The following is a 20113-nucleotide window of genomic DNA, read 5'->3' on the forward strand; positions in this document are numbered from 1 at the left end:
AAGTATATTGTTGGGGGGAGGTTGGGGAAAATGGGGTGGAAGGGAAATGGAGTAGAGGTGGGGAGGAGGGCGGAGATGGAGGGGAGGGGGGAGCTGGAGTGGAGGGGAGGAGATGGGGTGGAGGTAGGGGGAGATGGGGTGGAGGTGGGGGGGTAGATGGGGTGGAGGAGGGGAGATGGGGTGGGGGGGAAATGGGGTGGAGTGGGGAGATGGGGTGGAGGTGGGGGCGATTGGGGGGAGATGGGGTGGGGTGGAGGTCGGGGGAGAGATGGGGTGGGGTGGAGGTGGGGGGAAGATGGGGTGGAGGTGCGGGGGAGATGGGGTGGAAGGGGGAGATGGATGGTGGGGGGGAGATGGGGTGGAGGTAGGGGGAGATAGGGTGGAAGAGGATGGGGTGGAAGGGGGAGATGGGGTGGAAGGGGGAGATGGGATGGAGGGGGGAGACGGGATGGAGGGGGGGAGACGGGATGGAGGGGGGGAGACGGGATGGAGGGGGGGAGACGGGGTGGAGTGGGAGATGAGGTGAAGATGGAGTGAAGGGGGGTGATGGGGCGAAGGGAGGCAATGGGGTGGAGGGGAAGATGGGGTGGAGGGGGGAGATGGGGTGGAGGGGGGGAGATGAGGTGAAGATGGGAGGAAGGGGGGAGATGGGGTGGAGAGGGCGAGATGGTGAGGAGGGGGGGGGGAGATGAAGTGGATATGGGGTGGAGGGGGGGAGATGGTAAGGAGGGGTGGAGATGAGGTGGAGGGGGGGAGATGGGGTGGAGGGGGGGAGATGGTGTGGAGGGGGCAAGATGGTATGGAGGGGGCAAGATGAGGTGATGGGATGAAGGGGGGAGATGGGGTGGAGAGGGAGATGGGGTGGAGGGGGCGAGATGAGGTGGAGATGGGGTGGAGGGGTGGAGATGGGTTGGAGGAGGGGGAGATGGGGTGGAGGGGGGAGATGGACTGCAGGGGGACTGGGTGGAGGTGGGAGTTGGGGTGGAGGGGGGGAGATGGGGTGGAGGGGGAAGATGCGGTGGAGGGGGAGATGGGGTGAAGGGGGGAGATGGGGTGAAGGGGGGAGATGGGGTGAAGGGGAGATGGGGTGAAGGGGGGGAGATGAGGCGAAGTAGGGAGATGAGGTGAAGGGGGGGAGATGAGGTGAAGATTGGGTGAAGGGGGAGATGGGGTGAAGGGGGAAGATGGGGTGAAGGGGGGGAGATGGGGCTGGAGGGGGAGATGAGGGGGAGATGGGATGAAGGGGGAGATGGAGTGGAGGGGGGGAGATGGGGCTGGAGGGGGAGATGAGCTGAAGATGGTGTGAAGGGGGAGATGGGGTGAAGGGGAAGAAGGGGTGAAGGGGAAGATGGGGTGGAGGGGGGGAGATAGGGCTGGAGGGGGGGGAGATGGGGCTGGAGGGGGAGATGAGGGGGAGATGGGGTGAAGGGGGAAGATGGGGAGGAGAGGGGGAGATGGGGCTGGAGGGGGAGATGGGGTGAAGGGGGAGATGGGGTGGAGGGGGGGGAGATGGGGCTGGAGGGGGAGATGAGGTGAAGATGGTGTGAAGGGGGAGATGGGGTGAAGGGTAAGATGGGGTGAAGGGGAAGATGGGGTGAAGGGGAAGATGGGGTGAAGGGGGAGATGAGGTGAAGGGGGAGATGAGGTGAAGGGGGAAATGAGGTGAAGGGGGGAGATTAGGTGAAGGGGGAGATGAGGTGAAGGGGGGAGATGAGGTGAAATGAGGTGAAGATGAGGTGAAGATGGGGTGAAGATGGGGTGAAGGGGGAAGATGGGTGGAGGGGAGATGAGGTGAAGGGGGGAGATTAGGTGAAGGGGGGAGATGAGGTGAAGATGGGGTGAAGGGGGAGATGGGGTGAAGGGGGGAGATGGGGCTGGAGGGGGGGAGATGGGGCTGGAGGGGGGGAGATGAGGTGAAAGGGGGATATGGGGCTGGAGGGGGGAGATGGGGCTGGAGGGGGGAGATGGGGTGGAGGGGAGTGTTGGGGTGGAGGGGAGTGTTGGGGTGGAGGGGAGTGTTGGGGTTGTGGGGTATTTGGGGTGGTGGGGGAGTTGGGGTTGTGGGGGAGTTGGGGTTGTGGGGGAGTTGGGGTGATGGGGGAACTGGGGTGGTGGGGGAACTGGGGTGGTGGGGGAGCTGGGGTGGAGGGAAGATCGGGTGGAAGGTAGATGGGGATATGGGGTGGAGGGGGAATTGAGGAGCAACGGGAGTTGGGGCAGGGGTGGGTAATGGAGAAGAGGGGGAGATGGGGTTGGAGGGGGTGTCGGGGAAGAAGGGGAGACGGGGAGGAGGGGGCGATGGGGAGGAGGGGGAGTTGGGGAGGAGGGCGAGTTGGGGAAGAGGGTGAGTTGGGGAAGAGGGCGAGTTGGGGAAGAGGGGGAGATGGGGAGGAGGGGGAGATGGGGAGGAGGTGGAGTTGGGGAAGAGGGCGAGTTGGGGAAGAGGGCGAGTTGGGGAAGAGGGGGAGATGGGGAGGAGGGGGAGATGGGGAGGAGGGGGAGATGGGGAGGAGGGGGAGATGGGGAGGAGGGGAGTTAGGGAGGAGGGGGAGTTGGGGAAGAGGGGGAGATGGGGAAGAAGGGTGATGGATAGGAGGGTCTGCTGCCTGAACAATGGTTGAGTCTCTGGAATTGGAACTGGTGGAATGTGAAAACAGAAATAGCTGAAGCTGAGTCACAAGCTCCCAGATTTGACCATGAGCAGAAACCTGCTGATAAATGCAAACTGCTGGCTGCAGCTACAACAGCAACTTGTATTTATATAGCACCTTTGATGTAATAAGGTGATGGAGTGCTGAGAATGGGAGATCGTCCTTTGCCACAATGGTCTACCAAGACCCATGCAGCATCCAATGCTTGCCATCACTGAAAGATGCATATACTGTGGAATAAGGGGCTAAACCTCAGGGGCTATTTCAGAAAGAAGGGTGTTAAAAATCACACCTTTCACCACCTCAGGATATCCCAAAGTACTTTCAGCCAATGAGCACTTTTGAAGTCTTAGCTTTTGACGTGTAGGAAATGCAGCAGCTAATTTGCACACAGCAAGATTACGGGTGGCACAGTGGCGCAATGGTTAGCACCGCAGCCTCACAGCTCCAGCAACCTGGGTTCAGTTCCGGGTATTGCCTGTGCGGAGTTTGCAAGTTCTCCCTGTGACCGTGTGGGTTTTCGCCGGGTGCTCCAGTTTCCTCCCACAGCCAAAGACTTACAGGTTGATAGGTAAATTGGCCATTGTAAATAGCCCCTCGTGTAGGTAGGTGGTAGGAGAATGGTGGGGATGTGTTAGAGAATATGGGATTAATGTAGGATTAGTATAAATGGGTGGTTGTTGGTCGGCACAGACTTGGTGGGCCGAAGGGCCTGTTTCAGTGCTGTATCTCTAAATTTAAAAAAATATCCCACAAACAGCAATGAGATAATGACTACATAATTTACTTTTTAGTGATGTTGGTTGAGGGATAAGTATTGGCCAGGAAATGAGGGATTAGTCCCCTTCTCTTCAAATCATGCTGTGGGACCTTTAACATCCACTTGAGAGGGCAGACAGGGCCTTGGTATAATGGCTCATCTAAAAGACAGCACCTCTGACAGTGCAGCACTCCCTCAGGACTGTACGGGAGTATCAATCTGGATTGTGTGTTATATAGTGTTTGGAGAGGGATGTGAACCCACAACCTTCATGGTTGGGAAGGTGAGTGTGCTACCCACTGTTACTCTACTGGAAAGATTATGTTCCTGTTGAATCTGAGTGGGTCCCAAGACCAGAGAGAGTGAGAGACAGGCAGGCTCTCCCTAACTTCTCAGCTGGGATACTAAAAGAACGGAGGAAGCCACAAGCCAGGAAGGTGTCCCTGACTTCAGCCAGCTCTGCAAGCCTGCCAGCAAAGTCAGAGCAGACTGAAGTCAGGAGCTGCCTGCTGGATACCCACCTCCAGCAATCCTCATTCAAAAGTGGCGGGCTAACAGCAGCTTTTACTGGTCTGGCAGCCAGGACATCGCAACTGGTCGCTGGATTAAGGAAAGGCTCAGAATCGCCAGGGTTTCTGCTGCTCAGCAACGCCGGCACTCACCGGGAGCTGTGATGCCCCCCGTGGCCGAGCAGCCTGTCCAAAGTCTCACCTCATGAGTCAGGCGCCAAGATACCGAGTGGCACCCAATGTATCTATCAGTCAGTGTGCCATCTGGGGAGGGAGAGTTGAGAAGTGAATGGAAACATCAAGTGTCACACGCATTTGGGAGGCGGCAGACGGGGTGCACTTGGTCCTACTGTATTGAACCCAAAGTGAGTAAAACTACAGCCAATAACCTGCTACATTTACTCACCCCCGCCCCCAACCCCCACCTTTCTCTGCACAAGAAACCCCTGTTATTGGCAGCGTCAGTTCCTCGCAAAATGAACAATAAGCATGAAGTGAACCCTTCTCCACCACCACAAGCAGGAAAGTATTCCACACATACGGCAGTCATCTTTCTGCAGTAATTGCTATTGTCCTTGCACCATGGCTCTGATTACATTAGGACTGGGGGCGGGGAAGGGGAACATGACTGCAAACAGATCGCATCAAAGAGCATTAACAGGACGAACTAGGCTACACCAGAAAGGGGACTGACTGATCCGCAGCCCAGCACCAGCAGCAGACTGGCATCACTTACACCGCCACCGGTTAAAGGCGCCGGGCAAAGCGTTCCTTAATTAACCGTCCGCAAAAACACAGGATGGGGTCGCAGAAAAATCACGGTCCCAACTCTCAGGTGACATGTTCATAAAAAGCAAAGCCGCATGGCATTCTCGAACAAAAGGGTCTCTGGCAAAGAGTTCACAGAGGCTCCCTTTGAATACAGGGGAATTCCCTCCTGCTAAAACAGGACATTGTTTGACTTGGCAATTCAAAGTGGGATTTCGGAAATCGCTGCACAGTTTGTGTATCACCACCACCCCACCCTCACTCCCCAAATGCTTGTCCCATTCCTCTCCCAACATTGGGGAGAATAGACTCGTTTGGCTGGAATTTTCTCTAGGGGTTGGTAATTTTATTCCTCAATCCCAACAAAGAGGCTGCACTGCTGGTGGTTTATAATCGCCTGGAAATCCTTTTAACATTGCAGCCCGTGTTAACGCCAAACCCCCATCCAAAAATCACACACATATACAAAACACTCTTTCTAATCGCCCTGTTTCAGAATAGGATCATTTTAAATAATATGGGGGCTGAACAAATGATTATAACCTCAAATAAGCTATGCTTTACAGTGTCCTTCTCCAATCGACTCAGACTTTATTTTACATTTAAACATAGATCTTGCTAGTCAATAACAATCTCAATTCTCGTCCTAGCTTCAATTCTTTAGTCTCTTTCTCTGAAGATCTCGCTCCTTCCCAAGCTGAGCAAGTCAAAACAGAGAAGTCCCTTTGAGAAGAGTCCCCTACCTCCTTATGGAATTTGAGGACTCAAACGACTCCCTCCCGTCCCCCTTACCAGAGATCTCGGTTGAAGGCACCCCAGTCACTGCGAACCCCTTGGAGCTGTAAAGATATCTCATTTCCGAGCAGGTCCTGGGTCTCTGGTCCCCTAAAACAGGAGAGAAGAGGAGGCCCAACAAAGCCAGAGAGAACGAAATCCACAGCATCTTCACAGGGGCGATGCAAACAAAACGAGCAATAGGTGTCTCTGTTTGTCCCAAAACAAAATCCAAAAGCGAGATAAAGCAAGACCTGATCAGATTTCCACAGGAGGCTGGAATTAACACACACGCACACACACAGAGGGAAACAAACGCAATCCAAACAAAAGTTTTCCAAATCCGTTGCGGGAGAAAAGGGAGCCCAAATGTTTCTTTTTCTCTTTCCAAGAAAAAAAAGCGGCTTGTGACTTGCAATCTTCAGTGAAGAAACGTGAGTATCAATCCATCCTAAGGATTTGTAGATTCATTAATGTCACAGTAAAATCCACAGCTCCCAAACACCACATACACACACAAAGAGATGGAACTGACAAATGCTTCTTCTAAAATAAATAAACACAATCCTTGGGAGCCTTCTTTTTCTTAACTCCAGCTCTTTTTATGTTTGTTTGTTGCTGTGCAGATAGTGTTGGAGCCTCTGGGTAAATGATGAAGTGTGGACAGAGAGAGAGAGAGATAGTGTGTGGATGAGGAGTCCCACCTGGCACAGAGTGACTGCCTCTGTCTCCTTCTCTGCACACTGTGCTTTGGTGAGCTTTGCAGCTCCGCCCCCCGCCTGCTTTCACAGGATGTTCGGAAAGGCTCGGGCTGGGACCAATGAAGGCCAACCAAAGCTTTTTCAATCACCTCCCCCTTTTTTAATAGTCACTGAGCCGCAGGAACGTCACCTCCAACTCTCACCAGGGTGCGAGTGAGCAAGTGTGGACTGGTGTCCGTTAATATGTCTGCGCACTTCCAATCTGATATTCATTTAACCCTTTCAGCTACTCACTGCTGCAAATTCAGACACTGAGACACCCGCTGGAGTGAGATACGAGCCCCTCGTCGCCGTGGGCTACCTCGATGTCAAGAAGGGCCCGCCGAATATTACCCGCGGCGGGGGGTATGCCACCCCCCCCCCCCCCCCCCCGCCGCTGGGCGGCAGCACCCCAGTTAGAATATGTCAAACGTTATTTACCTCTGCAGATTATTCATCCGGTCCGCCTCTAGCTCCACACTTCTGCATTTTACATAGAACGGGAGGATGTCACATGCCGTTCCGTTCACGAACAGAAAACTAGACGGGACATCTTCTACTTCTTTGGTCTCCTTGTCTCGGGAGACAATGGGTAAGCGCCTGGAGGTGGTCAGTGGTGTGTGGAGCAGCGCCTGGAGTGGCTATAAAGGCCAATTCTAGAGTGACAGACACTTCCACAGGTGCTGCAGATAAAATTGGTTGTCAGGGCTGTTACACAGTTGGCTCTCCCCTTGCGCCTGTCTTTTTTCCTGCCAACTGCTACGTCTCTTCGACTCGCCACACTTTAGCCCCGCCTTTATGAATGCTCGCCAGCTCTGGCGATCACTGGCAACTGACTCCCACGACTTGTGATCAATGTCACAGGACGTCATGTCGCGTTTGCAGACGTCTTTAAAGCAGAGACATGGACGGCCGGTGGATCTGATACCAGTGACGAGCTCGCTGTACAATGTGTCCTTGGGGATCCTGCCATCTTCCATGCGGCTCACATGGCCAAGCCATCTCAAGCGCCGCTGACTCAGTAGTGTGTACAAGCTGGGGATGTTGGCCGCCTCAAGGACTTCTGTGTTGGAGATACGGTCCTGCCACCTGATGCCAAGGATTCGCCGGAGGCAGCGAAGATGGAATGAATTGAAACGTCGCTGTTGGCTGACATACGTTGTCCAGGCCTCGCTGCTGTAGAGCAAGGTACTGAGGACACAGGCTTGATACACTCGGACTTTTGTGTTCCGTGTTAGTGCTCCATTTTCCCACACTCTCGTGGCCAGTCTGGACATAGCAGTGGAAGCCTTTCCCATGCGCTTGTTGATTTCTGCATCAAGAGGTTACTGGTGATAGTTGAGCCTAGGTAGGTGAACTCTTGAACCACTTCCAGAGCGTGGTCGCCGATATTGATGGATGGAGCATTTTTGACGTCCTGTCCCATGATGTTCGTTTTCTTGAGGCTGATGGTTAGGCCAAATTCGTTGCAGGCAGCCGCAATCCAGTTGATGAGTCTCTGCAGGCACTCTTCAATGTGAGATGTTAAAGCAGCATCGTCAGCAAAGGGGAGTTCCCTGATGAGGACTTTCCGTACTTCGGTCTTCGCTCTTAGACGGGCAAGGTTGAACAACCTGCCACCTGATCTTGTGTGGACATCAGAAGCAGGGGAACGCTACAGTGAAAGGTAAGTCCAGATATAGTGGGGTCTCAACTCTGCATATTGGAAGGGAGGGAGGATTACAGCGGTCTCGGCTCTGCATTCTTAAAGGGAGGGGGTCTGGGATTACTGGAGGGAAAGCTCTGCAGGCATGAAGGGAGGTACTGTGTACCCTTCCTCCATAAGCAGTGTACACTTTGTGTTTGTGAAGGAGCAATGGCACTCTATTCACTCTGTGTGTGGGGAGGGTACCAGAAAGGGTAGGAGTGTTAAAGTTATATGGATGGTGGGGGCAATCAGTATAGCTGGTAGGATGTTGATGTGGTCATGCTGTGCCACTCTGAGTGTTGGCTATGATGGGCAATGCTATGCCACGCCACATAGTTGATCCATGAAAGCACCTGATGTACCCGTCAACACCAATCCCAGCCCTGTTCAGAATCTTTGAGTAAATGAAGGATACAACTTTATTTATCAAATAGAAATGGGTATGGCTCATCCTACATTGTGTGATCCTCTGCTCCTGAGGATCCGTATGCACTGGAGGCTAAATCAATAGGCTGGTGCGATCCACGTAGAGGCCCCGGTCATGAGCAGCAGCCCCCAAGGGGAGCTCGCCATCACGGTCGCCGTGCGTCTACAGGCCCCACATGACATGCGTCGCATGTCAGAGTACCAGTGTTAGAGACGATTGCGCATGTAGAGAGGGTGGTGACACGTCTCTGTGCCCTGCTCAACGATGACCTGCAGCCCATGGGCTTCGGTGGACATCCTATACCTGCGGTCCTCATAGTGGCAGCCGTTCTTAATCTTGAGGCCTATGCGGCATTTCAGGGACCCACCGGAGACCTTTGTGGGGTCACACAGTGAGCAGTGCACCACTGCATCAGGGAGGTCACCGATGCCCTGCACCGGAGGGCCAGTGAGTATGTCCCGCTTCAGGATGGACTCTCACAGCCAGGCCCAGAGGGCCATCAGTTTCAGCACCATTGCCGGAGAACCATAGGTTTTAGGGTTCATAGACTGCACCCATGTGGTCATCAGGCCTCCCGCCAGGCGACCACCTGCAGACGTTACCATTAAAGGAATCCTCTCAATCTAGCTGAAGCTGGTATGTGATCACCAGAGATGCTTCATGCAAATCTGTGCCCATTTCTCAGGCAGCTGCCATGACCCCTGGGACCTGTGCCAGACCCGGCTGCCACCACTGTTCACTGAACTGTCTCAGATGGAGGGGTGGCTTCTTGGAGATAAGGGCTATCCCTTGCAGACATGGCTCCCGACACTGGTGAGAGACCCCACCACTGCTGCAACGGAGAGATACAGTGCCAGCCACTGAGCTACAACAGCCACCATTGAACAGGTGATCGGCATGCTGAAAAAGCACTTCCAATGCTTGAATGGATAGGAAGATGCCCTGTACTACGGGCTGAAAAAGCCAGCTCCTTTCTTTGTTGCTCATTGTTCTCTGCACAACTACGCATCCAATAGGGGCCAGGCCTAGCATGATGAGGAGAGACATCAACAGGCTTCCTCCTCAGACAATGAGGACGCTAAGAACCTACAACAAGAAAGGTGCATTGAAGGGCAGAGGGCACCCAGGCTCAGCATGCAGGGCCAGCAGTGAGCTAGGGATGTACAGCAGTGGCTTATCAGACAAAAGCTCTCTGTTCCATAGGAACCGACATGAGCTCTGCAAGCCACACTTCACCCTCACTCACCTGCTGTGCACCACATCTGCAGCATGGGTGGCACTGTGGTGCAGTGGTTAGCACTGCAGCCTCACAGCACCAGCAACCCGGGTTCAATTCTGGGTACTGTCTGTGTGGAGTTTGCAAGTTCTCCCTGTGTCTGCGTGGGTTTCCTCCGGGCGCTCCGGTTTCCTCCCACAGCTAAAAGACTTGCAGGTTGGTAGGTAAATTGGCCATTATAAATTGCCCCTAGTATAGGTAGGTGGTAGGGAAATATAGGGACAGGTGGGGATGTGGTAGGAATATGGGATTAGTGTAGAATTAGTATAAATGGGTGGTTGATGGTCGGCACAGACTCGGTGGGCTGAAGGGCCTGTTTCAGTGCTGTATCTCTAAACTAAACTAAACTAAACATCTCGGTGGAGACGCTCATGAGTAATGGTGGTATGGCAATGATGTTATTGCATGTTGGCTGTCCTGAAGGGCCAACGGTGCAAAGGGATGTGACATTGGTGCTACATGCTGACACACATTATTCACACAGAGAAAAGGACACACATGTTGGTGCGGAACATTTAGTGAAAGACGTATTTACATTGTTATGACACCCATGTATTCCCATTTGTGTCAGTGTGTTCTCTGTAAACGCTTGCGAGTGCCCCTTCTCGGTGCAACCTCTGCACTAGCAGCCTGACTGGAGGAAAGCTGCTGATCTGATTGCCATTTGGCTGTGGATGACTTTGGCGGTCGTACCCAGAGGGCCTCGTCTGGCTGGGGGAGTGCTCGTTCATCTTCTTCCGCCATTGGACCCTTTGATGCCAGATGGCCCCACGGCTACTCACCTCCTCTGCCATGTCCAGCCAGGCCGCCTTGTTCAGATGGGAGGGCCTTTTCTTACTATTGCTGGGGAAAAGGACCTCCTATCTTGTCCGCACAGCCTAGAGGAGAGTGAGCAGGGAAACTTCGCTGAACTGTGAGGCCACCCTAGAGTACCCCTCTGCCATCCTCGGTTCTTGGTGTGGTCCTTTAAATGCAAAGGTGACTCCACCGTGTAACTGCTCTAACATCTGGCTGCAAGGTTTGTCGTGCACATGTTTGAAAACCAATGCAGGACCAGTGAGGGAATCTTTGCTGTTGTCATGGTTTTGCAACTATTACACATCGACACATGTTCACAAACTCTTTGCTTCTGCAGCAGCTGATCATGGTCATTGGTGTCATATTTCTAGTTGGCAATGCAGCCAGAATATGAACATATTTTCCTGTTTTTTAACAAAGATCATTTAATTGCGTTACATGTCTTTTCACATAACAGCGGAGAAATGAATACAGATTCCAAAAGCAGATTAGTCTGCAGCTTTTCATAGTCAGATGATTAGAAGCCCACAGTATGTAAATATTCTTCAATTATGGTTTTATTTCTGTTGTGTATTTGCCTTTTATGGGACATTTAAGACTCTCGTCCTGGAATGTGTGTAATTAAGATTATTCACCCAGGTGCAGCACGCCTACTTGGTCAAAGACCTGAACGTTAACTCTGCTTCTGTCTCCACAGATGCTGCCTGACCTGCTGAGTTTCTCCAGCACTTTCTGCTTTGCTGCCAGATTGACAGCAGCCCCACTCTTCAAAAGTGAGGTAAATATGTCTTTGGCAGCTGTCGGGAGGCAGGTGCTGGGACGCTTTAAATAGGGCCCCAGTACCTGCTACACAGCTGACAAAAGGTTCCTCACTGCGCCGGATGTCCTGCCTCTCCCCACAAAATATGGGGGGGGGTGGGGGGGGGCAGCATGTCGCAGTGATGCTAATGACCCTCCGCGCGTAATATCGTGGGGGCTTGGCGGCGGCGGCTGAATGCGGGCACACTGCCGAGTTCAAAGCATGCCGCCCGAATAAAATTCAGGCCACAGTTTTTCAACGGGAAGTGGTTCAAGTGATATAACTTCAAATGGAATTTCACCCTGGTTTGTTCGATGCTCATTCAAATTTTCAGGGAAAGACTTCCTTATTCCCAATCTATTTATAATGGTATTTTGTTTGCAGGGGTGGGAGGGTTTTTTATTTGTTTTCATGGTATGTGGGCATCATTGGCAATGCCAATATTTGTTACCCATCCTTAATTGTCCTTGAGAAGGTGATGATAAGCTGCACCGCTGCAGTCCATCTGGTAGTCGTTGCCAGGCGTTGCGTTCGGTTTTATTCCTTTTCAACTTTTGTGTAGCAGTTTTGTACAACTGAGTGACTTGCTAGGCCATTTCAGAGGGCAGTTAAGAGTCAGTCATTTTGCTGTGGGTCTGGAGTCACATGTAGGCCAGACCAGGTAAGGAGAGCAGATTTCCTTCCCTAAAGGACATTAGTGAACCCGATGGGCTTTTACAACAATCGATGGCAGGTTCATGGTCACCATTACTGAGACTAGCTTTCAATTCCAGATACTTTTATTTATTTTATTTTTATTTAGAGATACAGCACTGAAACAAGCCCTTCGGCCCACCGAGTCTGTGCCGACCAACAACCACCCATTTATACTAACCCTACAGTAATCCCATATGCCCTACCACCTACCTGCACGAGGGGCAATTTGTAACAGCCAATTTACCTATCACCTGCAAGTCTTTTGGCGGTGGGAGGAAACCGGAGCACCCGGAGGAAACCCATGCAGACACAGGGAGAACTTGCAAACTCCACACAGACAGAACCCAGAATTGAACCCTGTGAGGCTGCGGTGCGAATCACTGCGCCACTGTGCCGCCCAAATTGTTATCAATTTGAATTTAAATTCTACAAGCTGCCGTCATGAGATTCGAACCTGTGACCCCAGAGTACGAGCCTGGGTCTCTGGATTACTAGTTCAGTGAGTTTATCACTACGCCATTATCTCCCCCGGAGAGCCATTTAAAATGGCGGAGCCTTTAATAAAACCTCTTCTCCTGACTCAGTTGTTGCAAGCTGTGGTACTGAGATAAACAAAAAAGATTCCAGAGTTTGATTGCGGGTGGTGGGGGCTCTGAGTTAGCTGATTGTGGGTGCTTGACCTTTGCCCCAGCGTCTCTGAGCTGGGGCAGGAAACCATAAGCAAAGGTCTCTGCTCCTGTTCCAGCACAAGCTACTCAGAACAAGATCTAAAATCAGGAACCGTCTCTGTGAGAGGAGATCGTCACTGTCTTCGATCAAACACCATATCCATGAGGGAGAAGCCCACTGTCTATGATCAGGCATCGTCTCCATGAGGGAGAAGCCCACTGTCTATGATCAGGCACCGTCTCCATGAGGGAGAAGCCCACTGTCTATGATCAGGCACCGTCTCCATGAGGGAGAAGCCCACTGTCTATGATCAGGCACCGTCTCCATGAGGGAGAAGCCCACTGTCTATGATCAAACAACGTCTCATGAGGGAGAAGCCCACTGTCTATGATCAGGCAACGTCTCCATGAGGGAGAAGCCCACTGTCTATGATCAGGCACCGTCTCCATGAGGGAGAAGCCCACTGTCTATGATCAGGCAACGTCTCCATGAGGGAGAAGCCCACTGTCTATGATCAAACAACGTCTCCATGAGGGAGAAGCCCACTGTCTATGATCAAACAACGTCTCATGAGGGAGAAGCCCACTGTCTACAATCAGGCACCGTCTCCATGAGGGAGAAGCCCACTGTCTATGATCAGGCACCGTCTCCATGAGGGAGAAGCCCACTGTCTACAATCAGGCACCGTCTCCATGAGGGAGAAGCCCACTGTCTATGATCAAACAACGTCTCCATGAGGGAGAAGCCCACTGTCTACGATCAGGCATCGTCTCCATGAGGGAGAAGCCCACTGTCCACAATCAGGCATCGTCTCCATGAGGGAGAAGTCCACTGTCTACGATCAGGCATCGTCTCCATGAGGGAGAAGCCCACTGTCTATGATCAGGCATCGTCTCCATGAGGGAGAAGCCCACTGTCCACAATCAGGCATCGTCTCCATGAGGGAGAAGTCCACTGTCTACGATCAGGCATCGTCTCCATGAGGGAGAAGCCCACTGTCCACAATCAGGCATCGTCTCCATGAGGGAGAAGTCCACTGTCTACGATCAGGCATCGTCTCCATGAGGGAGAAGCCCACTGTCTATGATCAGGCACCGTCTCCATGAGGGAGAAGCCCACTGTCTATGATCAGGCACCGTCTCCATGAGGGAGAAGCCCACTGTCTATGATCAAACAACGTCTCATGAGGGAGAAGCCCACTGTCTATGATCAGGCACCGTCTCCATGAGGGAGAAGCCCACTGTCTATGATCAAACAACGTCTCATGAGGGAGAAGCCCACTGTCTATGATCAGGCACCGTCTCCATGAGGGAGAAGCCCACTGTCTACGATCAGGCACCGTCTCCATGAGGGAGAAGCCCACTGTCTATGATCAGACATCGTCTCCATGAGGGAGAAGCCCACTGTCTATGATCAAACAACGTCTCATGAGGGAGAAGCCCACTGTCTATGATCAGGCACCGTCTCCATGAGGGAGAAGTCCACTGTCTATGATCAGGCACAGTCTCCAGGAGGGAGAAGCCCACTGTCTACAATCAGGCACTGTCTCCATGAGGGAGAAGCCCACTGTCTACGATCAGGCACCGTCTTCATGAGGGAGAAGCCCACTGTCTATGATCAGGCACAGTCTCCAGGAGGGAGAAGCCCACTGTCTACGATCAGGCACCGTCTTCATGAGGGAGAAGCCCACTGTCTACGATCAGACAACGTCTCCATGAGGGAGAAGCCCACTGTCTATGATCAGGCATCGTCTCCATGAGGGAGAAGCCCACTGTCTATGATCAGACAATGTCTCCATGAGGGAGAAGCCCACTGTCTACGATCAGACAATGTCTCCATGAGGGAGAAGCCCACTGTCTATGATCAGACACGGTCTGCATGAGGGAGAAGCCCACTGTCTACGATCAGACAATGTCTCCATGAGGGAGAAGCCCACTGTCTACGATCAGACACCGTCTCCATGAGGGAGAAACCCACTGTCTACAATCAGACAATGTCTCCATGAGGGAGAAGCCCACTGTCTACGATCAGACAACGTCTCCATGAGGGAGAAGCCCACTGTCTATGATCAGACAACGTCTCCATGAGGGAGAAGCCCACTGTCTACGATCAGACAACGTCTCATGAGGGAGAAGCCTATTGTCTACGATCAGACAACGTCTCATGAGGAAGCAGCCCACTGTCTACGATCAGACACGGTCTCCATGAGGGAGAAGCCCTCTGTCTACGATCAGAGACCGTCTCATGAGGGAGAAGCCCACTGTCTACGATCAGACAACGTCTCCATGAGGGAGAAGCCCACTGTCTATGATCAGACACCGTCTGCATGAGGGAGAAGCCCACTGTCTACGATTAGACACCGTCTCCATGGGGGAGAAGCCCACTGTCTACGATCAGGCACCGTCTTCATGAGGGAGAAGCCCACTGTCTACGATCAGACATCGTCTCCGTGAGGAGAGAAGCCCACTGTCTATGATCAGACACCGTCTGCATGAGGGAGAAGCCCACTGTCTACGATCAGGCACAGTCTCCATGAGGGAGAAGCCCACTGTCTATGATCAGACACCGTCTGCATGAGGGAGAAGCCCACTGTCTATGATCAGACACCGTCTGCATGAGGGAGAAGCCCACTGTCTATGATCAGACACCGTCTGCATGAGGGAGAAGCCCACTGTCTACGATCAGGCACAGTCTCCATGAGGGAGAAGCCCACTGTCTACGATCAGACATCGTCTCCATGAGGGAGAAGCCCACTGTCTATGATCAGACACCGTCTGCATGAGGGAGAAGCCCACTGTCTACGATTAGATACCGTCTCCATGGGGGAGAAGCCCACTGTCTACGATTAGACACAGTCTCCATGAGGGAGAAGCCCACTGTCTACGATCAGACATCGTCTCCATGGGGGAGAAGCCCACTGTCTACGATTAGACACAGTCTCCATGAGGGAGAAGCCCACTGTCTACGATCAGGCACAGTCTCCATGAGGGAGAAGCCCACTGTCTATGATCAGACACCGTCTGCATGAGGGAGAAGCCCACTGTCTACGATCAGGCACAGTCTCCATGAGGGAGAAGCCCACTGTCTACGATCAGACATCGTCTCCATGAGGGAGAAGCCCACTGTCTATGATCAGACACCGTCTGCATGAGGGAGAAGCCCACTGTCTACGATTAGACACCGTCTCCATGGGGGAGAAGCCCACTGTCTACGATTAGACACAGTCTCCATGAGGGAGAAGCCCACTGTCTACGATCCGGCATCGTCTCCGTGAGGAGAGGAGCTCGCGGTCTACGATCAGGTATGTAAAATGGGCCATGCCAGAGGCAGTGGGCTGGACAGAATATTTTCCATCTGACGAGGGAGTGTTTAGATATGAGCTCACCAGTCTGAATAAAACAACTTCAAAAGGTTTGTTTTACAAATAGAAATTTTATAATAAGTTTCAAGTAGAAAGATTAATACATTCCCACTGCTTAAAGTGTGTTCCTGACCTTTGCCTTCCCTACAGATATAGAAGGAGTCTACTTGCACACTAGGTCAGATGGCAAGCTCTACAATCAAGGCTGAAAGTGAAGACAAAAACACATCACATCCTGATCAGAGAACTCCTGTACACTGCTGATGCTGTGCTCGTTGCTCACACGGAAACTGAGCTACAGAGACTCAAAGCACTGTCTCTCCCATGCCTGTAACTTGTTCCCCTTGATGATAAGTATCAATAAAACCAGGGTCATGGGACAAGGTGTTGCATCTCCGCCCCGGATCACACTAAATAACAGCCAGTGGAAGTGGTTAGCAAATTCTGCTACCTTGGGTCCACAGTGACAGATGTTACGGTGGAGGTGGGAGGAGTGCACTGTCTTTTCTAGTTCCACTTCTCCACAGGACATAACATATATTTAAATGTTTATCCAGTTACTGATGCGGTCAATCATATACTCTACTCTTTATCCCAAAATAAAATATACCAACCAGGTTTCTTTAATGAACAACAAAATTATCAGTTTATTATAAAACAAGACATAACCAGTAATGAAGCAAAGCATTAACACACGGATTGAAACATGAAAGTTCCCTTTTATCTTCGCCCCTCACACACACACACACACACCAGTTAACTGAAAAAAAATAGAGATTTTCTCTTCAGAGCTGTTACAGAAAAAAAAAGACAAAAAAATACTTTGGCTAAATACTTGCTAATTCGTGAAGAAAAAAGAGAAGATATGGAAAGATGTCAGTTGTCCCTTTTTGGTTTGGTGGCCCAAATACATGTAGACAGCTTGTCACTGGGATCTTTCTAGAACAGTTCTTGTCAGGTGACGTTGAAGATCAGTGTGGCAGGCTTTCCAGAAGAAATGCGGCAACAGTTTCTCTATTTCTTACACTTGATTCTCAGGAAGTTCTCAAAGAGATGGAAGAGGGTGAGTTGACGGTGGCTGCTCTCTTGGCTGGTTTTCTCCAGCTGCCTTCAAACAGTTCACACCCCAAACACACTGTCCAAAGCAAAACCAAAAACAATATCTCCAGAGTCAAGCCTTCTGACCCCTATAATTTCTGACCCTCAAGTCAAAAAACCCCTGCTGGGTATTTATCTGAAAACAGGTGACTTCCAGTAAATGTTGTTTTCAAACAAGACCTTTCAGTGTCCTTTCAATGACCCCAGTGGAAAGAAAATCGATGGAATCCTTTTCAGTTTTCCCAAATAAAACAATGTCTATAATTCTAAAATACATGAGTCCTCAAAAACTTAGCAACAAATATAGAAGCACCATCATAACACAGACAATCTGTCCTTTGATGCAGACCTCGATACACGTATAGGGAAAGCAGCTACCACCTTTGACGACTTACAAAATGTGCATGGGATAGCACCAAGCTGATTCTTACGACCAAGCTGCTGGTTTATAAGGCCTGTGTTCTCAGCACCTTGCTGTGTGGCTGCAAAACATGGGCGACTTAGAGCTACCAGGAAAAGAAGTTCAATAATTTCCATCTTCGCTGTCTGCAGTGCATTATGGGTATATCCTGGCTAGACAAAATCCCAAATGCAGCAGTGCTTGCAAAGGCAAATCCCAAGTGTGTTGGCGCTAATCAAACAGAGGTGGCTTCGGTGGATCGGACAGGTCTGCAGGATGGAAGACAGTCGCATACACAAGGACTTTCTGTATGCTGAGGTAGCCGGGGCCAGCCAACCAGTGGGATGCCCAAAGCTCCACTTCAGGGATGCTTGCAAGCGTGAATGAAGGCCCTAAATATCGACTATCGCACCTCGGAGTCACTAGCTGGTGAAAGAGAGAAACAGTGACACATCCTGTATACAGGTGTGCACTACCATGGTGATCAGTTGCTGCACCGAAAGCAACAATTCACAGAGTCACTTGGCAGCTTCACATGCAGCACTTGTGACAGAAGCTGCTTCTCAAGGATTGGTCTTCACAGCCATCACCAAGAGAAGACACCCCACCTAAATGGATTGTTTGTTGCATGTCCATCATCTTTTGTAATGGAAGGATGCCAACAACAACAAAGCGGGTGTTAATTAGTGTTAATGTAATTCATCCAGTATACGCAGACAGTAAAACTGGTGCATGATAAATATAGGGTTACTTAAGCGTGTGCCTCTGTTATAAAAGTGTGTGTGTTTGCTTATAGAATGACAGCACACGTCATCCATAATAGATGCCAGAAAGAACAAATGGCAAAATTGTGGATTTTCTTCCAATCTCCAGCTGTAGATCATTGCGATTCTTCCTATTTCTCCAGAAACTTCCCATTTGCCGCTATGTTATGCCTGCGGTTGGAGCATTTTTCTATCAAATAACTGGAGCACAGCATTTCTGAGAGACCGTGAAGTTAACTAGCAGGTTATTCATTGCCTGCAATGTCACCACAGTGATGGATCCACCATTGCCCAAAAAGGTCAGTGCCTTTTATACATTATAAGGGGTGCCTTTGTAATTGAGGCCTATGGTGGATGGCAAGTGGTTAGTGCCATTCACACATCTGGTAGCTGCCTGTCATAAGTGGACACAGTGCAAGTCGCAAGAACTGTATGTCCAGTAATCGAACAATTGAAAAAAAGCAAACAGAAAGAAAAAAACAATGCTTTTGGACAAAAACTTTAAAACATGAAGTCCAAACTCTGGTTATGGGTCTCTGATCCAGCAATAACTTCATTATGATTCACAGCAGTAGTCTATTGAACATTGAGCAATGCCAACATAAATAATGTATTTTCACTGGTCGAATTATGGAACTGACCTGCTCCTGGAGAACATTCAGTTGTTTCTCTGTTGTATGAAATGATCTAAGGACGATAGGAACTGCAGTGGGCCATTCAGCCCCTTGGATCTGTTCTGCCATTCAATAAGATCATGTCTGATCTATATCTTTATCTATCCACCCACCTTGGCTCCCTATCCTTTTATACCTGTGTCTAGCAAAGATCGATGAATCTCAGATTTAAAATTATTAACTGAGCTATCGTATACTGCTTTTTGTGGGAGAATTCTGTACTTTGATCACCATTCACGTCAAGAAGAGTTTCCTAACTTCTCTCTGAATAGTCTGGCTCTGATTTTAAGGCTATGTCCTCTTGTCCTGGGCTCCCCGCGCCAGTGAAAAATGTTTCTCTCTATCTACCCTTTCAATTCCTTCCAAAATCCTGATAAACACAATTAAATCACCCCTTAACTTTCTATATTCCAGGAAATACAAGCCTAGTTTATGTAATCTCTCCTCATAATCTAACCCTCAGAGTCGTGGTAACATTCTGGTAAATCTGCAGTGCATTCCTTCCAAGACCAATATATCTCTTCTAAGGTGCAGTGCCCAGAACTGTACACAGTATTCCAGATGTGATCTCGCCAGCCTTTGTGTAGCTGTAGCGTTCTTTTAAAAGAAAGAGTGGTCTGATAGAAAAAAGCATTGATATTTCAAAGGGTGTTTGAACACTCTGAGTATTACCCCTGCCTACATTACTGGCATGAAGTACTGGAGGAATTCAAACCAACCATACACACTGTATGTGACAGTGTCTGTGAGCATCTTCAGAAGGAGAGGAGGTGTCTTGCCCAGTATAGTCATATACTCCTACTTTAAGATATGAACTTTATTCAAGGTGGACTCTTTAAAATTGCCTTTACCTCTTTAAAAGAGCTAAACAATGCTGCAAAAGATGGCCACTGAAGGTCAGAGGACTTGGCCTGTGTATTAGAACATTGCCCCACTGTCTTGAAAGGACAACAGGATGCATTCCAGACTAAGAGGTGTCAATTACACCCATCCTGAAACCATCAAGAGACATTCCTGAATTGAATGGGTTCGCCTGAAACAAAGAAGGTGTGAAGTGACTACATCATAACAGGATTATACTCATCCAGGCATTTACAGGATAGCCATGGATTCCACATCCTTGTCCATTGTGTGGCCACACCAAGGGAGAGGCCATGTGTCAACTAACAAAGACTCTCATTTGATGGATTTTGACCTTAAAAGGCAACCCTCTGGAGAGAGAAGGGAAGTTGACAACAACCTCACAGGAGGAGTCCAGCCAA

At 50.5% G+C, this 20113-nt stretch overlaps 1 protein-coding gene across 1 annotated transcript in view; it reads right to left on the reverse strand.

Annotated features, from left to right (window-relative positions):
- Positions 1-6194, reverse strand: part of LOC137375149 (glypican-1-like) — a 198472-nt gene extending 192278 nt beyond the window's left edge. The window contains exon 1 of the mRNA XM_068041838.1: positions 5481-6194. Coding sequence (XP_067897939.1) covers positions 5481-5631 — 151 coding nt within the window. The 5' untranslated portion in view covers positions 5632-6194. The remainder of the gene's footprint in view (positions 1-5480) is intronic.
- Positions 6195-20113: the final 13919 nt, after the last annotated feature.

The sequence above is a fragment of the Heterodontus francisci genome, chromosome 11, assembly GCF_036365525.1.
Source record: "Heterodontus francisci isolate sHetFra1 chromosome 11, sHetFra1.hap1, whole genome shotgun sequence".
NCBI classification, from domain to species: Eukaryota; Metazoa; Chordata; class Chondrichthyes; order Heterodontiformes; family Heterodontidae; genus Heterodontus; species Heterodontus francisci.